At 41.6% G+C, this 21,537-nt stretch overlaps 2 protein-coding genes across 2 annotated transcripts; both read left to right on the forward strand.

The window, feature by feature from the left end:
- Positions 1–78: 78 nt before the first annotated feature.
- Positions 79–10,895, forward strand: LOC143109170 (NF-kappa-B inhibitor epsilon-like). Its single transcript, XM_076271821.1, has 6 exons — positions 79–816; positions 3,026–3,128; positions 5,708–5,918; positions 7,953–8,041; positions 9,186–9,434; positions 9,962–10,895. Exons 1-6 carry the CDS (start codon positions 470–472, stop codon positions 10,028–10,030), a joined length of 1,068 nt encoding a protein of 355 aa, XP_076127936.1. The 5' UTR covers positions 79–469; the 3' UTR covers positions 10,031–10,895.
- A 2,420-nt stretch (positions 10,896–13,315) lies between these two features.
- LOC143110032 (adenosine 3'-phospho 5'-phosphosulfate transporter 1-like) lies at positions 13,316–21,537 on the forward strand. The gene is made up of 4 exons (XM_076272861.1): positions 13,316–13,557; positions 15,190–15,374; positions 15,473–15,633; positions 20,574–21,537. Exons 1-4 carry the CDS (start codon positions 13,538–13,540, stop codon positions 21,525–21,527), a joined length of 1,320 nt encoding a protein of 439 aa, XP_076128976.1. The 5' UTR covers positions 13,316–13,537; the 3' UTR covers positions 21,528–21,537.

Genomic DNA, 21,537 nt, shown 5'->3' on the forward strand with positions numbered 1-21,537 from the left:
GGAATAGGCTTATAATAACATGCCACTCCCTTTGGGGAATCCCCCCAACAAAAACAGCTCAGGCCTACAGACTTGCGCGTCAACCAAATCGTTCACATGGCGTTTCCCTCTCCTGTGAATAGCACTCTACAATAGCGCTCTGAGCTAGGTAGACATAAAACAAGTTTAGGGCTCCAAAATTGTTTGACGTCAGGATTCACCTAATGCGGCAACTTTAAGTAGCCGTATGCTTAGCCTACAACAACAGAAGTTTTCGGCGAGTTTGAATATGAGAGAAGAGTTTCTCTTTTTTTGGACCGTGGTAAAAGCGAAGCTATCGGTGGTGGCATGAAACTCAACAATTTCTCGACCCTTTGGTTTCACGACGGAACGGCTGTTTTTCAGGTGAGATTGACTTCTTCATCTCTTTGGAGCGGGCCCACTCCAAAGCGCCGGGCACACTGTCGGGAGCAGGTCATCTGACTGCATTATGGCGAGCGGCGACGAGGAGAAGGGGAAAGTGGATCTCTTGGAGGATAACCGAATTGACTCCGGTATTGATTCTTTCAAGTCGCTCACTAAAGACGAGCATTACTCCAAGCCTGTACATGAACTGAGTCCTCCTGAGGATGGAGAGGTTAAAGACAAACTCGACAGCGTGACCGAGGAACGCCATGACTCTGCTTACATTTCATCCTCTATCACAGTCGACAACATTACTGACATTTTAAAGACTTGCTCGGCAGGCTCTCAGGACACGGAGAGCGCAGAGACCCCTGATCACAATGAACAGGAAGTCAAGAATCTTCTAACCACCATTACAGATGATGGAGACACGTATGTATTTTTAGTTATTGCAAAACTCAAGGATGATTTAGCATTTTTGCAAAAGAACATGTTCAGGAGGATGGCTAAATAATGTTACAGTGTTGACAACTGTCTTGCATTCCTTCCATTACAGTGTTGCAATCAGTGCATGCAAGCAGAATTGGGTAGGCCTAGTCTTGAAAATCTGGAGGTATTGTGGTCTAGGCTTATTTGATAGTCTATATTTAGACCCAGGGGTACATCTTTTTTGTATTTTGTATGTCCATCATAGCCTTACTTAATTTCAGTTTACAAAACTACAAAACAAAAGCAAGTTGGTTAAAGAGAGCAACATCATTTAAATTCAACTAACAAAAGTTAATGTGTTCCCTTTGTACACACCATACTGCTACTCGCATGGATAAGCACATCTCTTAACCACCACCCACCTCAACTAGTTGGTTTCAACATTTTACATGAATTTCCTCATTCTACTAAGCTTAGTGCAATCTGATAGGCCTTAGGCCTCTTATAATAATAATAATAATAATAATAATAATTAAAAACACAACAATCGTCTAGGTTTTGTGTTTCTAGATTAAGGAGAGCTGTTATTAAGTATGCACTATAATATACCTTTTATATTAAATAATATTTAATAGGCTATATGCTATTTGCTCTTGTGAGTAGGAACTTAAAGCTGTCTGCCTCAGTCTACTGCTGTCACAGAAAGCAGAAGTGTAGAATGATGGAATTTCCCTTGCTGGGCTGGACACGTTCTGATACCCTTCTCTGGCCTCCAGATAAATCTCTCTCTCACACACACACACACACACACACACACACACACACAAAGACACGCATATGCACACACCTGCAGACATAGGAGAGCATGTTAAGAAGCCGAGTGCACACCCCATATGCGAAATGACTTGCTTTTGCTTTACATGTGCATGCATGCTTCACTGACAAGGCTTTATAATTCAAGATATTTGTGTCACTCAAACACTTACTCTTATAGCCATAGCCATCGGTCATCTCTTACACATTTCCCATCAGACAGGTTTATTTCAGTTTCTGTTATAGTCTAGTTCATTCATTTTTGACAATGGCTTGTTTCTCTTTCACAACTTAATTGTCTGACAGTTTGATGTCTGAGTCTCAAGGAAACTTTATTGTGCTTACAACAAAAACAGCTTAAATATATTGTACAGTTTGCAGTCTGGGCCCAGCCATTAATTGCATTCACTTAGCTGACTGACTGAGGGCCAAACTTGACATGGACACAGGTGTTTACATGCAGAGATTGTCCAATTGTTAATGTCTCAATTACCCTGTCTGTCTAAATCCTAATACATAACAGAAGCAATTGTGATGTTGTTTGAGCATGAGTTGCACTTTAAAAAGTAAAGGGTTGTTTGCCTGAAGTGCTCTTTTACCAGGAAATGGAACGACCCATTTGAAGGTGAAAGCCTGAACCCTTCACTGGCAACAGTGGTTCTTTAAGACTGAACAGAATTTGAAGTGGAATTTTTACGGTCTTTTAGGCACAACATTTGTTCTGACTAGGAACATTAAGCCCTACAGTCTTAGAATAGTATTGGAAATCAATTTCAGCAGGAAAATAATATTTTTAGGCTTGCTTCCAAAATAAATACTCCTCTCGATGTTACAGAATGAAAGTGCTGCCTTGCACGTGTTTACATTGTTAGGAACATCCTAGGAACCTTATGTGTGGTTGCCTTTTAAGTGCTGGACATTTGAAAAACATATGGTACCATTTGGTGGAACATTTTCTTGTTTTTTTACCCGTGTACCCTGTAACTTTTTTGAATTAAGAATACAAGTATTTAATGCATATTCTCACTTGCATGTTAAGTGAAATGTGATGATCATCACATCACTGCATTACGGAGAACTTGTAGAGCTTCAAAGCCTTGGAAAGACTTTGCACGTTGATTTCAAGGCTGTGGCCAAAGTACTAAAGTTCCAGTGTTGCGCAACATCAACCACCGTGTTTTGACAGCCTTCCACTACCTGTGTGCCTGTTGATGCTGATCTTTTGCTCAGACGTTTCTCAGTATTTCTTGCCACATTTTCCCCCTGCTCTCTTTTTATTTTCCTTTGACACTGTTCTCTTTTTGAGTTGGATGAACAATGGTACACCTACATTCATTCATGCTCAATTGGTACATGGATTCTGAACATTTACCGGAAACCTCTCTTTGTCTTTGTCCAGAATCCTGCACCTAGCCGTAATCCATGAGGCCGTACAGTTTGCAGATTGGTTGATTGAGCTGTTTCCCAAGCAGGTTCTGGACCTTCAGAACAACTTGTATCAGGTAACCACGGCAACGTGCTTCATGACTACTGTGCGTACTGTGGCTTTTGTCGTTGTTTGTTTGTTTTGTTTCCCCCAGGTGAATTTGTGTCCCCTAGCCTCATGATCTAAATCCAGCTCATGGCTTTCTATCTGTGTACCGTCTCAGGTGCTTTCATAAGGAAGTGCGTGTGGTGGAACTCCCCTTTCATTGACTAAAAATATGTCACCATTGAGAAAGTAGGTTAGGTTATGTTCTTTTGGGGCAAGGTGTGAGAACGCTTACATGTTAGATAGATACTTTATTATCCCGAGGGGAATTTTAAAAGCACATTCTAACATTATCATATATACACATATTAATACTGTAATGTTACTGGAAAGCTACAGGTCTTGTTTTGTAATCCTTCTTAGAACTGGTAGCAGCATCACACTTTTAAATGCACAATTTAATCTTGTAGTTTGTTACTTTTGGTATCTGTATAGATCCTACAGTGATATGACGTGAAACGAAAACGAAAGATAGAAATTAAAAACAAATGGAAAGATAACACCTGGGTGGGTACTTCCCTGAAATTGTTATCTAACCTTTGTTACGCTTTACGTTTCTCGTTAAGCAACAACATGGATATGTAGCTCTTATACAAAGACCATCCACCACTCGAAAAAAAAAAGCCATGTTTAGTCCACAGGCAGAAGCTGATACTAGTGACAGTCAGCGTTTTAGATGACTCATGGAACACTGTTTTTCTCTTGAGTCAAAGAAGTTACCATAAGCCACGCAAACAATAAGTCCAACACATTAGCCGCGTTGCTCACCGGTTTCCTCTTGGTGGTCAGTATATGTTCCGGTATTGAGTAAGCACCAAAATCATCACCCCACAGCCACAGCCTGGGGTGAAAACTCTCTTGTTTCTCAATGAAAACTAGCTCATCATAAACACTTTGTGTGCAATCACTGATTCATGTGCCTCCCACATGCTGGTTAGTCCCCACACACGGGTGGCGCCGCTTCCCCCTGCAAATCGCCTCATCACAAGCCTCCACTTCTGTCTGACGGTGCCCTTTTACCAGTTGGCACCTAGACTCGGACACTTCCTCTCCCTGATTCCATATGATATTCACTCTTAAAACTAATGTGTTGTCCCTATCTGGACACAAATGTGTTAAAAAAAAACAACGCAAGTTGTGTTGTGTGCTTTCAATGCAAGTTGTGTTGCTTTCAATGCAAGTTGTGTTGCTTTCAATGCAAGTTGTGTAACAAGTACAACACAAACTGTGTTGTCCCTATCTGGACACAGAGATGTGTTAAAAACAACACAAGTTGTGTTGTTTTAAACACATTCGTTTTAAGAGTGTTGTTAGTCTATCCTCTCACAGATCTCATGTCAAATTTCCCTCTCTTCATGCCATTCACCACTGTCTTTTGCTGAAGTTCAGTCTCCAAATTCAGCACCACAAATGCAGTCTGTCACCCCCTCCCTTCCAAGCTACACCATTGCAGCCATCCAGCCTTTGTTGTTGTCCGGCTGTGTTGAGATATTGCTAATTGGTGAGACTCCCACTGTCTGAAGGATTCCTCCCTCACAGTCTGTTGTCTTTTATCTGCTGTTGCTTCTTAATCTTCCTTGCTTTTGTAGATTTGTGGCGCTACAGTGACTTCATTGTGCCTTTTGTATATTTTACTACATGAGATTTTATGTTATAAAATAAATGTATTATATTTATTTTACTTAAGTTGTGTTAGTCTACCGGTCAACATACATTTTGATTGGATGAATTCTTTCTTCTTGGAACACTTAACATTTTCACACATCTCTGTGTTACACAGTAAGAGTCGTTAAAAACCAACACAAGCAGGGGGAAAACCCAATAAAGCAACTTCTTTTTTTGTGATTAACTTTTTATTGAAGGTTTCACAACATAAACAAAACTACACTAACACTCAAAAACTGACCGTCACCACAGTAAAAGCAAAACCAAGGAAAACAGTTGTACACCACTTAATACAAGTAACATAAAAGACAAACAAGAAGATGGGCCCATCAAATAAAAAAGTAAAACAAATAAACAGCATTTTACAAACGCGCATGCGATTGGCCAAATAAAGTCAGCAAAATACCCTCCAGTTTATATAAGTATATATAGTATATATAAGTATATTATACTCTTTTGATCCTGTGAGCGAAATTTGGTCTCTGCATTTAACCCAATCCGTGAATTAGTGAAACACACACCGCACACAGTGTACACACAGTGAGGTGAAGCACACACTAATCCCGACGCAGTGAGCTGCATCAACAGCGGCGCTCGGCGAGCAGTGAGGGGTTAGGTGCCTTGCTCAAGGGCACTTCAGCCGTGCCTACTGGTTCGGGCTTCGAACCGGCAACCCTCCGGTTACACGTCTGAAGCGCTAACCAGTAGGCCACGGCTGCGATGTATACTACTTTTTTACTTTTCAATAGTTATACTGCACACCATCAGCACCTGGAGGAAGAAGGGCTGTGCACAGGGATTTTGAAACCTTGACACATGCTATTGGTCTGTAAGGAGCTCATTCAGAATAAAGCAACTTCTTTGCTTTCGATTTGATTCTTGCAGACGCCATTACACCTGGCTACGTACCTGGACCTCCCGGCGGTGGTGCGGAGGCTGGTGGAAGGGGGAGCCGGCCTGGCGCTGCAGGACCACGATGGGAACACCCCACTGCATGTAGCCTGTGAGCAGGGGCGCGGGGATTGCGCCAGCGAGATGACGCGGGACATCCCACCCAGCCAGCTCACCCCAGTACTAGAGGCACAGAACTGGAGAGGTGGGTGTCACCTGGGCTGTGTGGTCACTATGTGGAGATGCATTATAGGAAATATATGGGAAAGGGTTCTCACCCAGTAGTGGTGGTTAGTATACAGTGGGCTCTCATCCACAGTTCTTTTACCAGCTGAACAAACTTTCATATAAAATGTCTGCATGTCACCCATGGCAGCTCAATCCATCAAAATCTCTCTGCATTACTCTCTCTCTCTGTGAATGTTGTTTGTCCAAACAACATAGTTTCTCAGAGAAAACACACATCATCATAAATCATTAATCATGTAACTCACTCATGTGAAATTTGAAGTTGGCCTACAGCTGAAGAATTTTGGCTCATCACCAGCAGTTGTGCAAATTTACTGATTAAAACATTAACAAATATACCAAAATAGTTTTTACACAAGGGTTGACATGTCTGATGCATAAATTGGGAGAAATTAAACAATTTATATAAAACAATAGAATCCTGAGCAATCATGTGGATATACTACTGTAGAACACAATCTATTGCTATTGTTTAGTTAGAGGGCTAGAATGTAAGGTGAAATCCTGATTGCTGCTTCTAAGCCAGTGAATGATGGAATGTATTGATTGGCCCATTTGCAAAGCTAGGACCACAAAGGGAAAGCGTTATAAAGACACACTAGAAGCATATATCTTAACTGATATGGATATATAAGCTGATATGGATAATATGTCTATTTTATTAGCTATCTCCACCTATTATGGTGAGCTATGCTAATGGAGATGTATCTCTGTTGGTAGCCTACCAAGTTTGCAGATGTTCTAGTTTGAAGAGTGTATCTTGGAAAGACATAGTGCTGGCAATGTTGATCCGCTATTAAAGAAAGAAAATTCACTGTCTGCACAAGAGGAGTTAAATATTAACTATAAATAATTACGGCAGTTCTCATTTTAGTCCTCCAGAACAACTGTTGGTTAAATAATCCAAGTATTTAAATATGAGGCAAGATAGGGCTACTTAAAGAAGCCCTATGCAGGGCTGGTTATTCTTTCGCTGTTTCTGTGTTTTCGCCGGATTTGGGATCGCATTTTTCACGACATAGCTCCCCCTGCAGCTTCGGTAGCAAGTGACTGCTACGCTAAACCCCCACTAGCTAGCGAGCTAGCCATCAAGAAACCAAGCTAAACACATACAGGGCTCACAATAAAACGTCGAGCAAACACATTGTTCAAGAGACTATCAAACCACATTACAAAAAAGTTCACCCAAGGGTAGGCTACTTACAATTTCAACAGCAACAAAGCCAAGTCGGCGTCGTTTTGCAGTCTTCTTAGAAACTACAATCTGACTACATTTTCGAGGCGCGATTGGATACTTCCGCTGAGTCACATCCAGATTTACCCGGTCCGGGTTTAGAAAGTTGCATATTCAGTTTTTCAGTGGAGAAGCGATAGGGGGAGACGAAGCACCCACCAAACGACCCAGAAAGTGTTGTAGAACCACCAGAACGACTCTCAACCTGCATAATTAAGGTCATTTTTGCTAAAATTGTTGCATAGGGCTTCTTTAACATGAAACACATACTTTATATGGTATAGACTTTTGTTGACCTATGAAGTGCTTATTTACTGTATGCATGTATCCTCAACAGACTTTTTCATTGATACAGTATTTTGATGATGGTATGGCTAAAGGCGTAGTGTAGTGTGGATGATGTCTGCATTTTTGTGATTTTAATCAACAATAATATTATTAAATATGTGTGGAAAAGTGCAACCACTGAAACAAATCAGGCCATTATAGAGATGTCTTGGGCTGCATGCGGTATATTATGCCATCAGACTTGTTACAGCTCTATCAAGCAATTGTTTTCATTACTGTCACTATTGAAACACTCACAGACCAATTTGCTGGAAAAGTCAATGTCTCAGTATTTCGTGTTTACTGTCAAGTGGCAAAGCTTCACTTTCCCAGTTTCCAAATGGAAGCCCATTCACTATTGATGAGTCTCACTGTTCAGATGGTCTTGAATATTGATTTTCTTAGTTACCTGTGCATACCTGCTTTCAGGTGTCACCTGCCTCCACCTGGCTACGTTGCACAGACGCCATCGGCTCATGAAGCTCCTGATAAAGAAGGGTGCCAACCTGAATGTGCAGGTGAGCTTGGAATTGTGTGCTGTGATGCGGTATATGGCAGTAATTCATACTTCTAACTGGAGCTGAGCTCTGATGTACTGAGAGCTATAGTGTCTTCCTTGTCACCTTGTCACTTCACTTGTGCACTTTTGGCATAATGCATTTTATTGCAAGGCCACTAGACTATGTGGTGGTTCTTTTTTATATTTCTGATCAGTTTACTCGTCTTAAAACATGAAATTGATTGCATTAGAGCTACTCTTCTCATTAGAGGTACTCTAGTAGCTATCATGACTTCACCAAGTTCAAGAATTCAGGGCTCAGAGCTGAGGTGATTTGAGCTAGTTGACTGGATCTTGTAAGAGATTCATGAGGCTGTAACTGGAGTTGGGACATTAAAAGGTTCAGGCCCAGAGGGCTGACGTGCAAGGACTTTTTCTGGAGTCCCCCTGCTTCTGCCAGGCCTCTCATATGACCACAAGAAGAGCTCAGCAACAACGGCCATTTCAGATTCACAACGTTATAAAGGGGTCACAGGACACAGGGACAATGCTGAGCTTATTGCCAAGCTGCAGAAAAAAACCTCAAAACTCTTTTTTAAACCACAGACTAAAGTTTACATTGTCTGAAACTTAAGTGTATTAATGAATGCTGTCTTAAGGAAAGATTTGGTGCTAGAGCTGTAATTTTTTTTTCCGGCTCTCATGGGGGGTGAAGTGTTAACTTGTTACTGTATGGTGGCCAGAAAGCTTGGATTTCTTCATATTGTGTGTCATTTCACACCCCTTTCTCACACTTGATTTCCTATTTTTATCACAAGTCCTGTGGGCCTCATGATCTCTCTCCTAGCAGACACAGCTTATGTTCGCTCTCTTCTTCCTTTCTTTTGTTTTAGTCAATTGGGTCTGAAAGCAAGGGCATTATTTATATTTTACAGAGCAATGTTTTGTAAGTGTTAAAGTAATAGTAATAGTAGGCCTACTTTGTACTGAAGTATTTTTGACAGATTACTTTCCAGATGATGTTCAAATAATTGTAGTGAATTTTAGTGGCAATCTTCATCTTCCGCTTCGTTTGAGCCTGCTAATAGTTCACTATAAATCTGTGGTCATCATCAGCATGTGTCTGTTTTTTTGACAAACATTCTCTTATGCCTGTGCACCAGGAAGGGACTAGTGGCAAGAGCCCGCTGCACATGGCTGTGGAGCTCCATGACGTGTCAGCCGTGACGTTGCTGCTGAACAAGGGGGCGAACGTCGACGCCGCCATGTTCAACGGCTGCACGCCTCTACACTTGGCAGTGGGCAGGCAGGATGCCACCATCGCCAACCTGCTTTGCCAGTCAGGAGCAGACCAGATGATCAGGAACATGGAGGATGAGACGGCGCTAGACCTCGCCGATGGCAATGATGACGTAAGTCACAATCTCTTTGACATACTACTGACCGTTATGGGTCACTTAAAGCATACAAACATTTTTAGTATAAGTATATATACTCTTTTGATCCCGGGAGGGAAATTTGGTCTCTGCATTTATCCCAATCCGTGAATTAGTGAAACACACTCAGCACACAGTGAACACACAGTGAGGTGAAGCACACACTAATCCCGGCGCAGTGAGCTGCCTGCAACTACAGCGGCGCTCGGGGAGCAGTGAGAGGTTAAGTGCCTTGCTCAAGGGCACTTCAGCCGTGCCTACTGGTCGGGGTTCGAACCGGCAACCCTCCGGTTTCAAATCCGAAGCGCTAACCAGTAGGCCACGGCTAACATACCTAGTAATCACACTGGTTAGTGCTTCGGACTAGTGCAAGACGGTGTCGGCTATAGCTCTATTTGCTCGTATGCCTTTATCTAACTTGTTTTTGTCAGGGTCATCTGAGTTGTAGTCTATTCTTAACAATTATGTGTGTGAAATGTGACTTCTTCTTTCTTGTCCTACAGATCCTTGCCCTTTTCCCATTTGATGACATTCAGATCTCTGGAAGATCTGTGGTAGGGGTGAATTTCTAAATCAAAGAGCAAGACAAGGCATGCTCACAGAACAAGCCATAATGCCTTTCATTCACTGGGAACCTCATAGTATCTGCAGCTATTTATGTATGTATAGAAAACAACAGTATCTCTCTCAAAAGTAACTAATGCTTCAAGTGCTTTAAGGAGTGAAGTAAATATCTTATGAATTTTCATCATCATGGCTTGAAGAAGTTTTACATCATTAAAGGTACCAATATTTAAAGACATGTCTGTTAAGTTTATTATAATAGTCAAACTCAAGGTGGGGAATAGTTCGTTATTAGCTGATCTAATCGGGCTATTTCTCTCTTTTCTTGAGATAGATGATGCATTATAGGCCTTTCTGCATCTTAGTATGGATATGATAAAGTCTTGCTGTGTATGATTTTATAGTAATGTTATAAGAAATGAGCCATGCTTTCAACCACTTGTACCCAGCAAGATTGTGTTAAATCATGTTTACCTAATTCTGATGGCATGATTGTCTATTTCCACAACAGTTTGAATTGCTCTTGCATCTTCTTCATGATCTCAGATTAGTCACTGGGGAAAATAAATATTGGAATATGCCCTCCATTGTCAGTTGAATCCATAGGCTATATTTTTCACACAGACCCATCACAGTAAACTATGTGTAAGACACTGGTGTGTGAAACGTTCTCTATACTCTTTATTTAAATGATCTGGCGCTAAGAGTGGACAAGTTGGTGGCCTGTTTAGTCCATGACACTTGTACAAATAAGTTGTTAATTTTCTTTGTCTTGAATATTCTTAGTGGTTAAAGCTTTAACCAGTTTGGCTCAGTTATTTTCTGCAAATGTACAACAGTAGTCTATGTTTTTTAATAAAAAAATTAAAATGATCTAATCTGTTTTCTTTGTTAATCATTTGCTTTCCCATGTGGGAGAGAAGATACTACTGGGTGTTGTTTTGCCATTGCAGCCTCTAAATCTTCAGTAATGTAGATTGTAATTCAGCAATAGGTCATCAATCAATTATTCATACATGCCATTGTTTTAAAAATACACAAACTGCCACCTCTTTACCAGACTTTGCCCCTACTTGGCATGTATGACTTGACAGTTTTTGCCTATTGCTTACACACCTTTTGCAGAATTTGGCTCATTATGTCAAAACTCTTCACACAGCCATATAAGACATAGCACATGGAGATGAACAACTTACATGCCAAAATGAAACACTACAATTAAAACTCAACAATCCTAACTAAAAATGTAATTATTGCAATAAAACTATACACACATGCACCGTTTGAATTACTCTTTCAAATTAGCAGCAACACAATGATGTGTTTTAAAACACTGCAGTCTTTGTGTTTCTATTTTTATTGTCATTTTCTCAGACTCCAACCTAAAAGAGATTTTCTACTTTTTTTGCAACAAAAGTTTTTTACAAAAAACAAAAGAAAAGTAGAATCACACTTATCAGTGCAATACTGTAAGTGAATGGACTCTAAACAAATAAAAAATGTAGCAACAAAACAAAAGTAACAGAAAAAAAATACAATTACTGGAGAAATTGCTGTCGAAAAAAACATGTATTTTTTTACTTGTGTGTGTAGGTGGTGGGGGCTAGATCCTGCCTTCTGTTCAGATCTGGCCACAAGTCCTCGTCGAAGTCGCAGGTGATGTCCTCTCGGGCTAGGCAACGGGGAAAATATCACCTTGTGTGCCATATGCACCCTTGAACTGACCCCATCTCAATATCTCTGCATGCCCCTTCCATTGCTTGCAAAAGAGGCATGCATGTATGTGGTTTGTGGTCATACTTTTCATTGGCCCACTGAAAATAATTCTTTGATAGGTTTTAAAAATGGGGAGTAAAGGGGCAAATACAGAACTGAAAACGTGTACTCAATGTAAATGTACATACTTGAACAGGTATTGTACACAATAACTTACCTGTAGTCTATTTGTAGTGCTAAGCCTCAGACTAATTGGTGTTCAGTTTTCTCTGTAAGTGTTTTCAGGTATGTGTGTGGGTTGTGTATTGTCTAATGTAAGAAATCGTGTGTAGTGTTTCTCAATAAGTGTGTTGCAGATTATTGCAAACAATGGGCAAAGCTATGGTTAAACAGTGTTTAAAGTATGCTACAAGAAGTTTAAGTATTGAGGCTTTGGTCTAAGCATTCGATTTTAATGTGTAAGCAATGGGCAAAAACTGAAATTAGCTGAGGCTCGTCTCGGGTCAAAATGACTATTATAAATTCTTTATTCTAACTTTTTGAGATAGCCTTCTGGATTTTTGATTCCCATGAGCTGTAAACCATAATCATCAAGATTAGAATAATCAAGATTAAAACAAAACAAGCTTGACATATTTAACTTTAGATGTAATGAATCTAGATTATATGAAAGTTTTACTTTTTGACATAAATGACAGGAGAAAATTTACTTTTCCCATACTATTCTAATTTTTGAGATGCACATGTGTACTATGTTATCACTGTAATAAACTGAGCATGCTTTGATTTATTTTATGGAGAGTGGAGATTATCTGTTGACTGAGTTGCCTACTTTCTCATCTCATCTTTAGCGGCTATTGCCTTAACATTGCACCCTGGTCTATGTGTAATTACAGCCAATGACAATGCTAACTCACTTTCAACACATAACTTCCTTGCTGAGCAGCAGCCCTATTTCCTGTAAATTGTGTGTCTGTAAGAGATACTATCTACTATCTTCCTTCTTGCAGTCTTGCTCTTGTCTATTGAACACAATGGTTCTACAAGCAGGCCTATAGCGTATGCCTATTCATTACCTCCCATTCTCATTGTTCATCAGCTCAGCATGCAAACTACTAGGCAGAATGTTTTGAAACTTGGTGGAGTGTTGGGCATGGGCCAAAAATGAAGTAAATCTAGACAGATAATTTAACTGATGTTTATAGATTATCTTCAAATACTGTGTTATTTTATATGTAAGGTAAGCCATTTATCATTTTGACGGTGCCAGACAAGACAGGCCTAATAATAATATTCTTTTGAATTAGTTATTGCAGCTATTACAGAGTAGACCCTAGTTGCCCAACACAGTAGGCCTGAAATGTTAAGTGGCTCACACAATGAGCAGTTCGTGTTGCTCTTGAAAGTGGGATAGACACCCACATAGAAACGTTATTGTGTTTTAGTGTAGAATGGAGTTGGTAGTCCTCCCTTCCAAGTGGTGTCAGTGTTGGTCCCGAATAGGTCCATAGTCTGTCATGGTGGTTTCGGGTTTCAGCACTCCGTTGGCAGTGACAAGGGAGGAGATTTATTCTGATTTGCATACTGAAGGAAACCCTACGTTTCGCCAACTGTCCAGATGAGAGCAGTGTGTGGAGACAAGTTCAAAATAATAATCTCTGCTGCCAACGTAACTTTAATATTGCTTATCTTATTTAAAATCGATTCTCTGCAGTTCATGCTTGGTCTCAACGAAGGTGGTACAGTGTGCGGCGTCTCTGAAACGCCAGTGTTCAGAGCTCGAGAAGAGTTGAGAGAAAATGCCTTCTTTTTCATGGAGGTAAGTGGTTAGCACTTTACATATGTGTCGGTCCTTTTAATATCGCATACCTCTGGAGAAGTTTAACTGTCTTGGCTGCTTTAACATTTTTGGTCATCTCTGTGGTGGCTAGGGCAGTCATCAACAGTTTCAACTGCTTGGTGTCTTGGTAACGTTAGCCAGCTAACAGCCATTTAGCATTCATAAGTGAACTGATTGAGCTAGCTATCTTTTTAGAGAAATGTATCTAGCATCTAATACAATCTCCAAGACCTTTTTAACCTGTTTTCTTCTTAGCTTCTGAGGTTTCATGGTGATTAACCCGTTTAGTTGACGTTGTGCAGAAAAACGACTTAGCATGCACTCGCTGTTATTACCTCCTTTGGTCTAACGTTAGCTAAGGATAAAATATTGGCTAGCTAGTCTACCCCATAGACAGTTAACTACCCACAAAGTCATCTGCAAGGCAACGTCAACTAAGTTAAGGTTAAACGTTACTATCAGTGACGTTAAAACGTCTTTGGTTAGTATTGACAAGTAGGCTAATGTTACAAAGCAGTAGTGAACATGCTATCATGGCTTACTAGGTCCTAGCATTAATTTATCTTAATCTGACGTAAACGTTACTTTAGAAAACGCGAGGGTGCCTTCATTCTCACATAATGTTTCTAGTCATGCCCCTAAATCAACTATTATATCGTAATGCAACCATCATCTTATGTACCTGTGTTCTTTGTTGTAAAGGGAGGTCGGGGTCTTATCATAAAAGTTTGTTTGTTAGTGAATCTCTTATTTACTCAAAAAACAACAAGAAGAATATTGTTTTATTGAGCCCAAGCATCCGATTGTAGACTAAATAACTTTCTGGCTATTGCCTTGTATGTGCACAGGGTCATGTTGGTTATTCCCAACTCAGAACACGAACAAACTCGGATTTTTTCCGCCAAGAGATGGCATGCGTCTCTGTGGTCAGTCACCAACCTATCATAGATGCATTAGGCCACGCTGGCAGAATATTTGAACAGGAAAATAGCTGTCAAGCTTTCCCTGCTCAACAGCAGCAATCATATCCTGGAGGATTTAATCGCAATCCTTCTGAATACAGGCGCGCCCACCCTGTCTATTCATACACAAATGAGACAATACTGAAACTTTCTTAGGCGACATAAAATATCTGTTGACATTCCTTTCATTTAGCATTTAAGAAACAGGTGGGAAAGCCCGTCACCCGTTCAGTCATCAGGTGAGCTTATGTTTCCAAATGTCTTAGCAAAGGAAGGCATTCAATTCCTTCTTTCATGAACTGCCTGCTCAAAAGACCAGGTTGTTCCACGGTGGGCCTGTGCTGGTCCTGTCATTGGCCTGGATGCCGTAGGGCTTTGACACAAAGAGGCTCTGTTAGGGCTCTGGCCTCTGGGAGGAGGCCTATTTGAAGAATCTCTCTCACACACACACATACACAGAGCGCTGTATATGAAAGGAATCATGTCAAAGCTTCTGAAATGACCTTTTTTTATCATAGAATCCTAAAAATGTTTTAGCCTTATAGCTCTTAGCTAACTTTTGTTTCACTACTTTACCCTATTGTGTTCTCGACTAGTGAAGGTAATTTGGGGCCTGACTGAGACTCCCTTTTCCACCTGTGTTCCCCAGGCTGTTTCTCATGCTTGGCACTTTGCCCCTGGCTCTTGCTGAGTCAGATGAGTCCTCTTTACTGGATGGCTGGCAAGATATGTGGGTCTTCAAGTTCCTCCTCAATGTCCTCGGCTATTCCACCATCATCATCCCCGGCTATTTTCTCATCAGCTACTTCAAGAGGATCAACTACTTAGAGACAGGTGAGGGGTTAACCATTTTGCTCATTTTTTATCTTTCTGATCGTTTTGATAAATGCTTCATCAAGCACATTATTAAATATACCCCCCCCCCTCCCCAGGTCGAGGCCTTTGCTTCCCAGTAATAAAGGCCTGTGTGTTTGGGAATGAGGCAAAGGCTGGTCTGTTGGATGATGCACCGACACCGTCCAGGAGTGACACAGAGTTGTCTTCCTCAACAAGCCAGGCATTTAAGTTGATATTCTGTGCTGCAGGACTTCAGGTGAGATTATGCCATTGTGTGATTGAATTGTTCAAACCTCATACCAAGAACACAATATTTTACAGCACTTTCCATTCATTGGACCGGGGTCAGAGCAGGGTTATTTGAATCATGCTTAAGATGGATGGATGGATAGATAGATAGATAGATAGATAGATAGATACTTTCATCCCGAGGGAAATTTTAGGCATCCAGTAGCTTAGACAACCATAACACAACAAACACACATATATCTCACATACATAAAAATCACTCACAGAAATTTAGAGGTAGAAATTTGTGAAGTGATTACAAAGGTCTGGTATGGTCGTGTGATCCAATAACCATGACAAGGTGCTATGGTAGAGTGTGTGCAATGGTGGTAGTGCAAAAGTGAACAGTGCAGGGATTGAACAGTGCTATAGCTTTTCACTTAACTATTCTTTTGTCAATTCAAACTAAGCCAGTCAGAATTGTTATTATCAGGTTGTGGCAATTCAGATGGGACCTGGGTTATCACGTGGGAGGGAAGCATCAATCATAACAGTATACAGTTGGTTGGGAGTTGTGGGAATGATATTTTTGCTGGTTTTACAGGTAGTTAATTGAGATTTATCTGGAAGAACCAGAAGTATCGACCTCTGGCACGCAATGTTGAGGCTGTGCTGTATCTTTAGAGTTATCTCTAAAGTTGTCATATCATTCAAGAGATGAACAGACTCTACAATGATCACAAATTCTATTTATAAGCACCTTTCAAGTTACCCAAGCACACTGAACAATTGACCTGTCGCTATGCCCCATGCCTTGATGATGTAGTAAGAATATAGTAGTTGGCTAATGAGCATTTTTATCTTGGGATTTAACAGGGAACCTGGTTACTGTGCCCACGTTGTTGGCTTAGTAGCCTACAGTACTTTGAGCTGTTGCAAATGCGAAAGACGTCCTGTAGGCTATTGTTAATGAAATATACCCCCGTTTTCTAGCTTCTCGTGTGTGTGTGCGTGTGTGCGAGCGCGTGCACGCACTGCATAAGGAGTGACTGCACGTGATTGGTGAGATGATACAGAAATAAAGGAAAGTGGATAGTGTTGTGTTAGGAGGCAAAAGGGGAAAGCTATTCTGAACAGATGTGTTTTTCAGCATGGTTTTGAAGGTGTATAGTGCTATGCATTTGCACACTGCCAGTGGCAGGGCATTCCAGAGTTTAGGCCCAGCCACACTGAAGGCCCTGTCACCCATGAAGCGAAGCTTGGGGGGGGGGGGGGGGGTGAATAGGAGATGGGCATCTGTAGAGTGAGTGTGGGAACGTGTGTATGGGGTTAGGAGATTTGATAGATAGATAGGGACTAGATTGTGGAGCCACCACAATCCCTTCCAGAGCACTACGGTCAGTTGACCAACTGCTGTTAGAAGTGCCCATGTCCAGGCTAAAAACCAAGGGGGAACAAAGCCTTCGCAGTAGCAGCCCCTAGACTCTGGAACTGCCTCCCCCTCCACATCCGTGCAGCCCATTCTCTTGCCTTTGATTAGTGTCTCCTTTTTTAAGTGTCGGTGCATAGTGTAGTGCTACCTTTTTAAATGTTCTCTTTTTTTGCATTATTTTAACTCCTACTGTCATTGTCTTGTTGCCCTTTTCGTTTTTCTTTCTTTCTGCCTTTGGTCATTCCTTTGTTTATTGCACTTAGCACTTTATTGTGAAGCACTTTGGTTCGGCTCAGCCGTCTGTAAATGTGCTATAGAAATAAAATTTGACTTGACTTGACTACACTGACAGACTTTGCAAAAATTTGGAAAAGATTTTTGAAAGATTAGCCTCAGACCCTCTCACATCTAAAGGCTAGTCATAGAGTTTTAAGTCACAGACTATGAATGATTAGGGATCTTGCAAGGTCACTATTTAATACTGTGACTGCAATTTCCTATCGTGCAATAATATCAACAGAAACTGAAATGATAGCCTACTTATATCAAAGTCATATTTTCGTGTTTCTGCAGCATTGAGTGAGAGTTGGACGTTGTATGATTATCTTTATAAGTATCATAAAAATGCCATGGCTTCGAAGGAACTCACCCACAGGTGAATTTACAACTCCCTGGTTTGTTGTAGGACACACCTGAGTGTATTGACCCACCCAGACATGTGCATAGGATCCTTTGCCTGGTGGTGCCTGGTCTAAAGTGAAAGTGTGTGCAAGCGCAGGTGTGTCAGAAATGTCACCTGGAATAGTGATGTGATCATGTGAGCTCACCAGGAAAGATGTCTATGGTTGTCATAGGTGGGATAGTTGAAACTTTGAGAATTAAATATTCAGAACGAGTATATAGGGTAGCAATACAGCCGCATGTTCTATTCTAATTTTATGAACTTTATCAGTATTAGACTGATAACCTTATGTTGCCGTTTTTGCATATGAAAAAATAGTTAGTTTGGATGCTTATGTTAGTGGTGAATCTAAAATCCTTTCTCAGTACTGGAGCTTGCTGTGAAACTACTCAGACAAGGACAGCTATAATGCTATTAGATCTCATCGCGGCATGGGCTGCTTAACATGAATGCCAGGCCTTCCCTTTGTGCCAATTCATGAATGGCCCAAGTATGCTTTGTAGCAGAGTTATCTCAGGCAGGAAACAGGATGCTTTGTAACTGCATAATTTTGTGTAGGTAAAGAGAGGTAATCCTATTTACCCATTCGGAAGATATGTACTTTGGGGCAGTCATTGTTTCTGTGAGTTATGTCAGCTTGTTGGATTGAGCTCGAGAGTAAATGTTGGCATGGCATTAAGTAAACCTCTGACATTTAAGTTGATGACAAATAGAATGTCATATATCTGGCTATATGTGTTAAATACTTTTTGTAATGGCTAGCCATATAACTATTGAAATTCCACTAAGGTAAGATTAGTATATATAATATAATATATATTATATGTTTAATGATGTGTAATGAAGTGTGATATTTTTAATGGTGTGGAAACAAAAAAACATTTGTTTATACAGCAGTTAGACTAACTGTTAAGGCACAGAGACTGGGGCATAAATCAGTAACTCGTACAAATACAGTCTACACAGGAGCATTTTTGTGTCTTATGCCAAGATTATGTTTAAACACTTCAACCCTCTTTGGTCGCTGTAAATTGACTTACACATTGTTCTAGTGTTGGGTTATCCCAGTGGCGGACCGTGCGTTCATTGGTTAGGCCTTCAATGATATTTTTTTTTCATTTCTGCGTTAAAATGTGCAATTTCACGGTGGGGGGGGGGGGAGTTTTCTCTTTTTCACGCAAATCTGTGTAGCACTCTATAATCTTCGTTAGACAAACAAGTAATGTTCCAAGCTGAATTCCGCATTGCTTAGATCTTTATTAGGCGAATAGCACCCGGCCATCATCCTTATCAGCAGCAAAGTGAATAGGCTGCTAGGCTAGGCTACTTATTTATCACCCATATTCATTACAATCTGCTGCCTGCTACTGTCCGGTGAAGACGTGCAATTTAGTCCATGTCATATTGAAAGTGAACACCAAGTGCGCTCAAGTATGGGTTTGTGCAGACTATTTTGAAATATTTAGGCTATCGGTTGGCTATCTTATGTTCATGACTTGCACGCACATATAGCACTGCCACAGGTCTACAATGATGTGTTCATTTAATAGTTTAATCTGACATCAGCAAACTTGCTTCAGACTGTTTGTAGGGCTCTCCTACTTAGCTGTAGCTTTAACGTTAACGTTACAGTGCAACTGTTTTAGATTGTGCTGCTGCTCTGATTATTCAAAAGCTAATGTGGAACTACAGTAGGCTATCCTACAGTGTTTGCCAAAAGTATTTATGAGAGTGTCTCAACAGAAAATGCTAAGAAAAATTCTCAGCACACCACCATGATATTAAACATAAAAGTTAGAAAATGTATTGCCCTATGCTGCTACTACTGCTTGTTGCCTATTTCATAATGTCTGATGGCCATGCCATTGATTTCACCAATAATGTCCACAAAACACAATAGTCAGACTAATTAGCAGGGCAGGAAACCAAGGCAAATGACAATTTTCACATAGATGCCGATCCAGACAGCTTCACCAAAACCACATCAACTCACACACAACTTCAAGCTAGCATACAATCTAGTAGTAACCAAGCACTGCGGTTTGCAAGCAGCACAAAAACACTTTTTATAGAAAAGGGCCAGATTACAAGCATGTATTACAAGTCTATGTTATCAAATAAACATGAAACAAAACTTACCAATTCCTGCATAGGCTACTGACCAGCTATGTGCAGAGCTAGCTGACATTATGTGCATCTTGCTAACATGTAGTCCAGTTGACACTGTAACTTTACATGATATAATTTTGCTTAATGAAGGCTTATCAATATATATTTTTTAAACAAAAACGGTCAATATACTGTCCATAGCTATAACCAAAGCCATGTCAGTGTGACATCAGAGAATGTCTAATATCCGTAGAGGGGCTCTGGTGACATGTACGTTTCCAGTGAATGTCAATCTGAAAATAGTTAGGTGGAAGGCCCTGACGGTCCGCCACTGGGTTATCCCATTAAAGCTACACCAAAGATTATTTTGTACCTTAAAATAATGTTTCCAAAATCGTTTCAGTGGTTCATCTACTCGTAACAGGGTGAACGGCACTTCTGCATTTGCTTCACGGCCCTCTATCGGCTATAACCGCACTATGCAAGTTTGCCGGATCTGGTAGCGGATCTGTAGTTTGAATGAGACATAAGAAACTACAAATTTGACTTGCTTCAGCTGATGTCGCAATGCATCATACTTTCATAAAATCATGCAACATACTCTACCTTGTCTGTGGACATTGTTATTTCCAAAGCCGGTGCTGGATAAACATTTAGCAGGAGTGCTTTGGTGTTGCTTTAATGTGTGTCTGTGTCTGTGTCTGTGTGTCTGTGTCTGTGTGTGTGTGTGTGTCTCTGTCCACAGGTGTCGTACTTGACATGGGGCGTGCTGCAGGAGCGTGTGATGACACGCTCGTATGGCGCAAGCGACGGAGGCGAGGCCGGCGCAGGCGGCGGCAGCGGCGAGCGCTTCAAGGACTCTCAGTTCCTGGTGTTCATGAACCGCATCTTGGCGCTGACCGTGTCCGGCGTGTGGTGCACACTCTTCAAGCAGCCGCGGCACGGCGCGCCCATGTACAAGTACTCGTTCGCCTCGCTCTCCAACATCCTTAGCAGCTGGTGCCAGTACGAGGCGCTTAAGTACATCAGCTTCCCCACCCAGGTGCTGGCCAAGGCCTCCAAGGTCATCCCCGTCATGCTCATGGGCAAGCTGGTGTCGCACAAGACCTACGAGTACTGGGAGTACCTGACGGCCGCGCTCATCTCCGTGGGGGTCAGCATGTTTCTGCTGTCCAGCACGAGCTCCAAGCACCCGTCCACCGTCACCACCTTCTCGGGCGTGCTCATCCTGGCCGGCTACATCATGTTCGACAGCTTCACGTCCAACTGGCAGGACAACCTGTTCAAGTACAAGATGTCGTCGGTGCAGATGATGTTCGGCGTCAACCTTTTCTCGTGCCTGTTCACCGTGGGCTCACTGCTGGAGCAGGGCGCCTTCTTCGACTCGGTGAGCTTCATGCTGCGCCACTCGGAGTTCGCCTTCCACGCCGTGCTGCTGTCCGTGTGCTCGGCGTGCGGGCAGCTCTTCATCTTCTACACCATCGGCCAGTTCGGCGCCGCCGTCTTCACCATCATCATGACCCTGCGGCAGGCCATCGCCATCCTGCTCTCCTGCTTCCTCTACGGCCACGCCGTCTCGGCGCTGGGCGGGCTCGGCGTCGCCGTCGTCTTCTTCGCCCTCTTCCTCCGCATCTACGCCCGTAGCCGCCTCAAGAAGGCCGGCAAAAAGGCCGCGCCACCACTGGTGCAGAAGGTGTGAGACACAGAGG

The sequence above is a fragment of the Alosa pseudoharengus genome, unplaced genomic scaffold (genome assembly GCF_046254945.1).
Source record: "Alosa pseudoharengus isolate Yale_2024_CS ecotype anadromous, Long Island Sound unplaced genomic scaffold, YU_APseudo_1.1 YU_APseudo_1.1_scf_7, whole genome shotgun sequence".
Lineage (NCBI taxonomy): Eukaryota > Metazoa > Chordata > Actinopteri > Clupeiformes > Clupeidae > Alosa > Alosa pseudoharengus.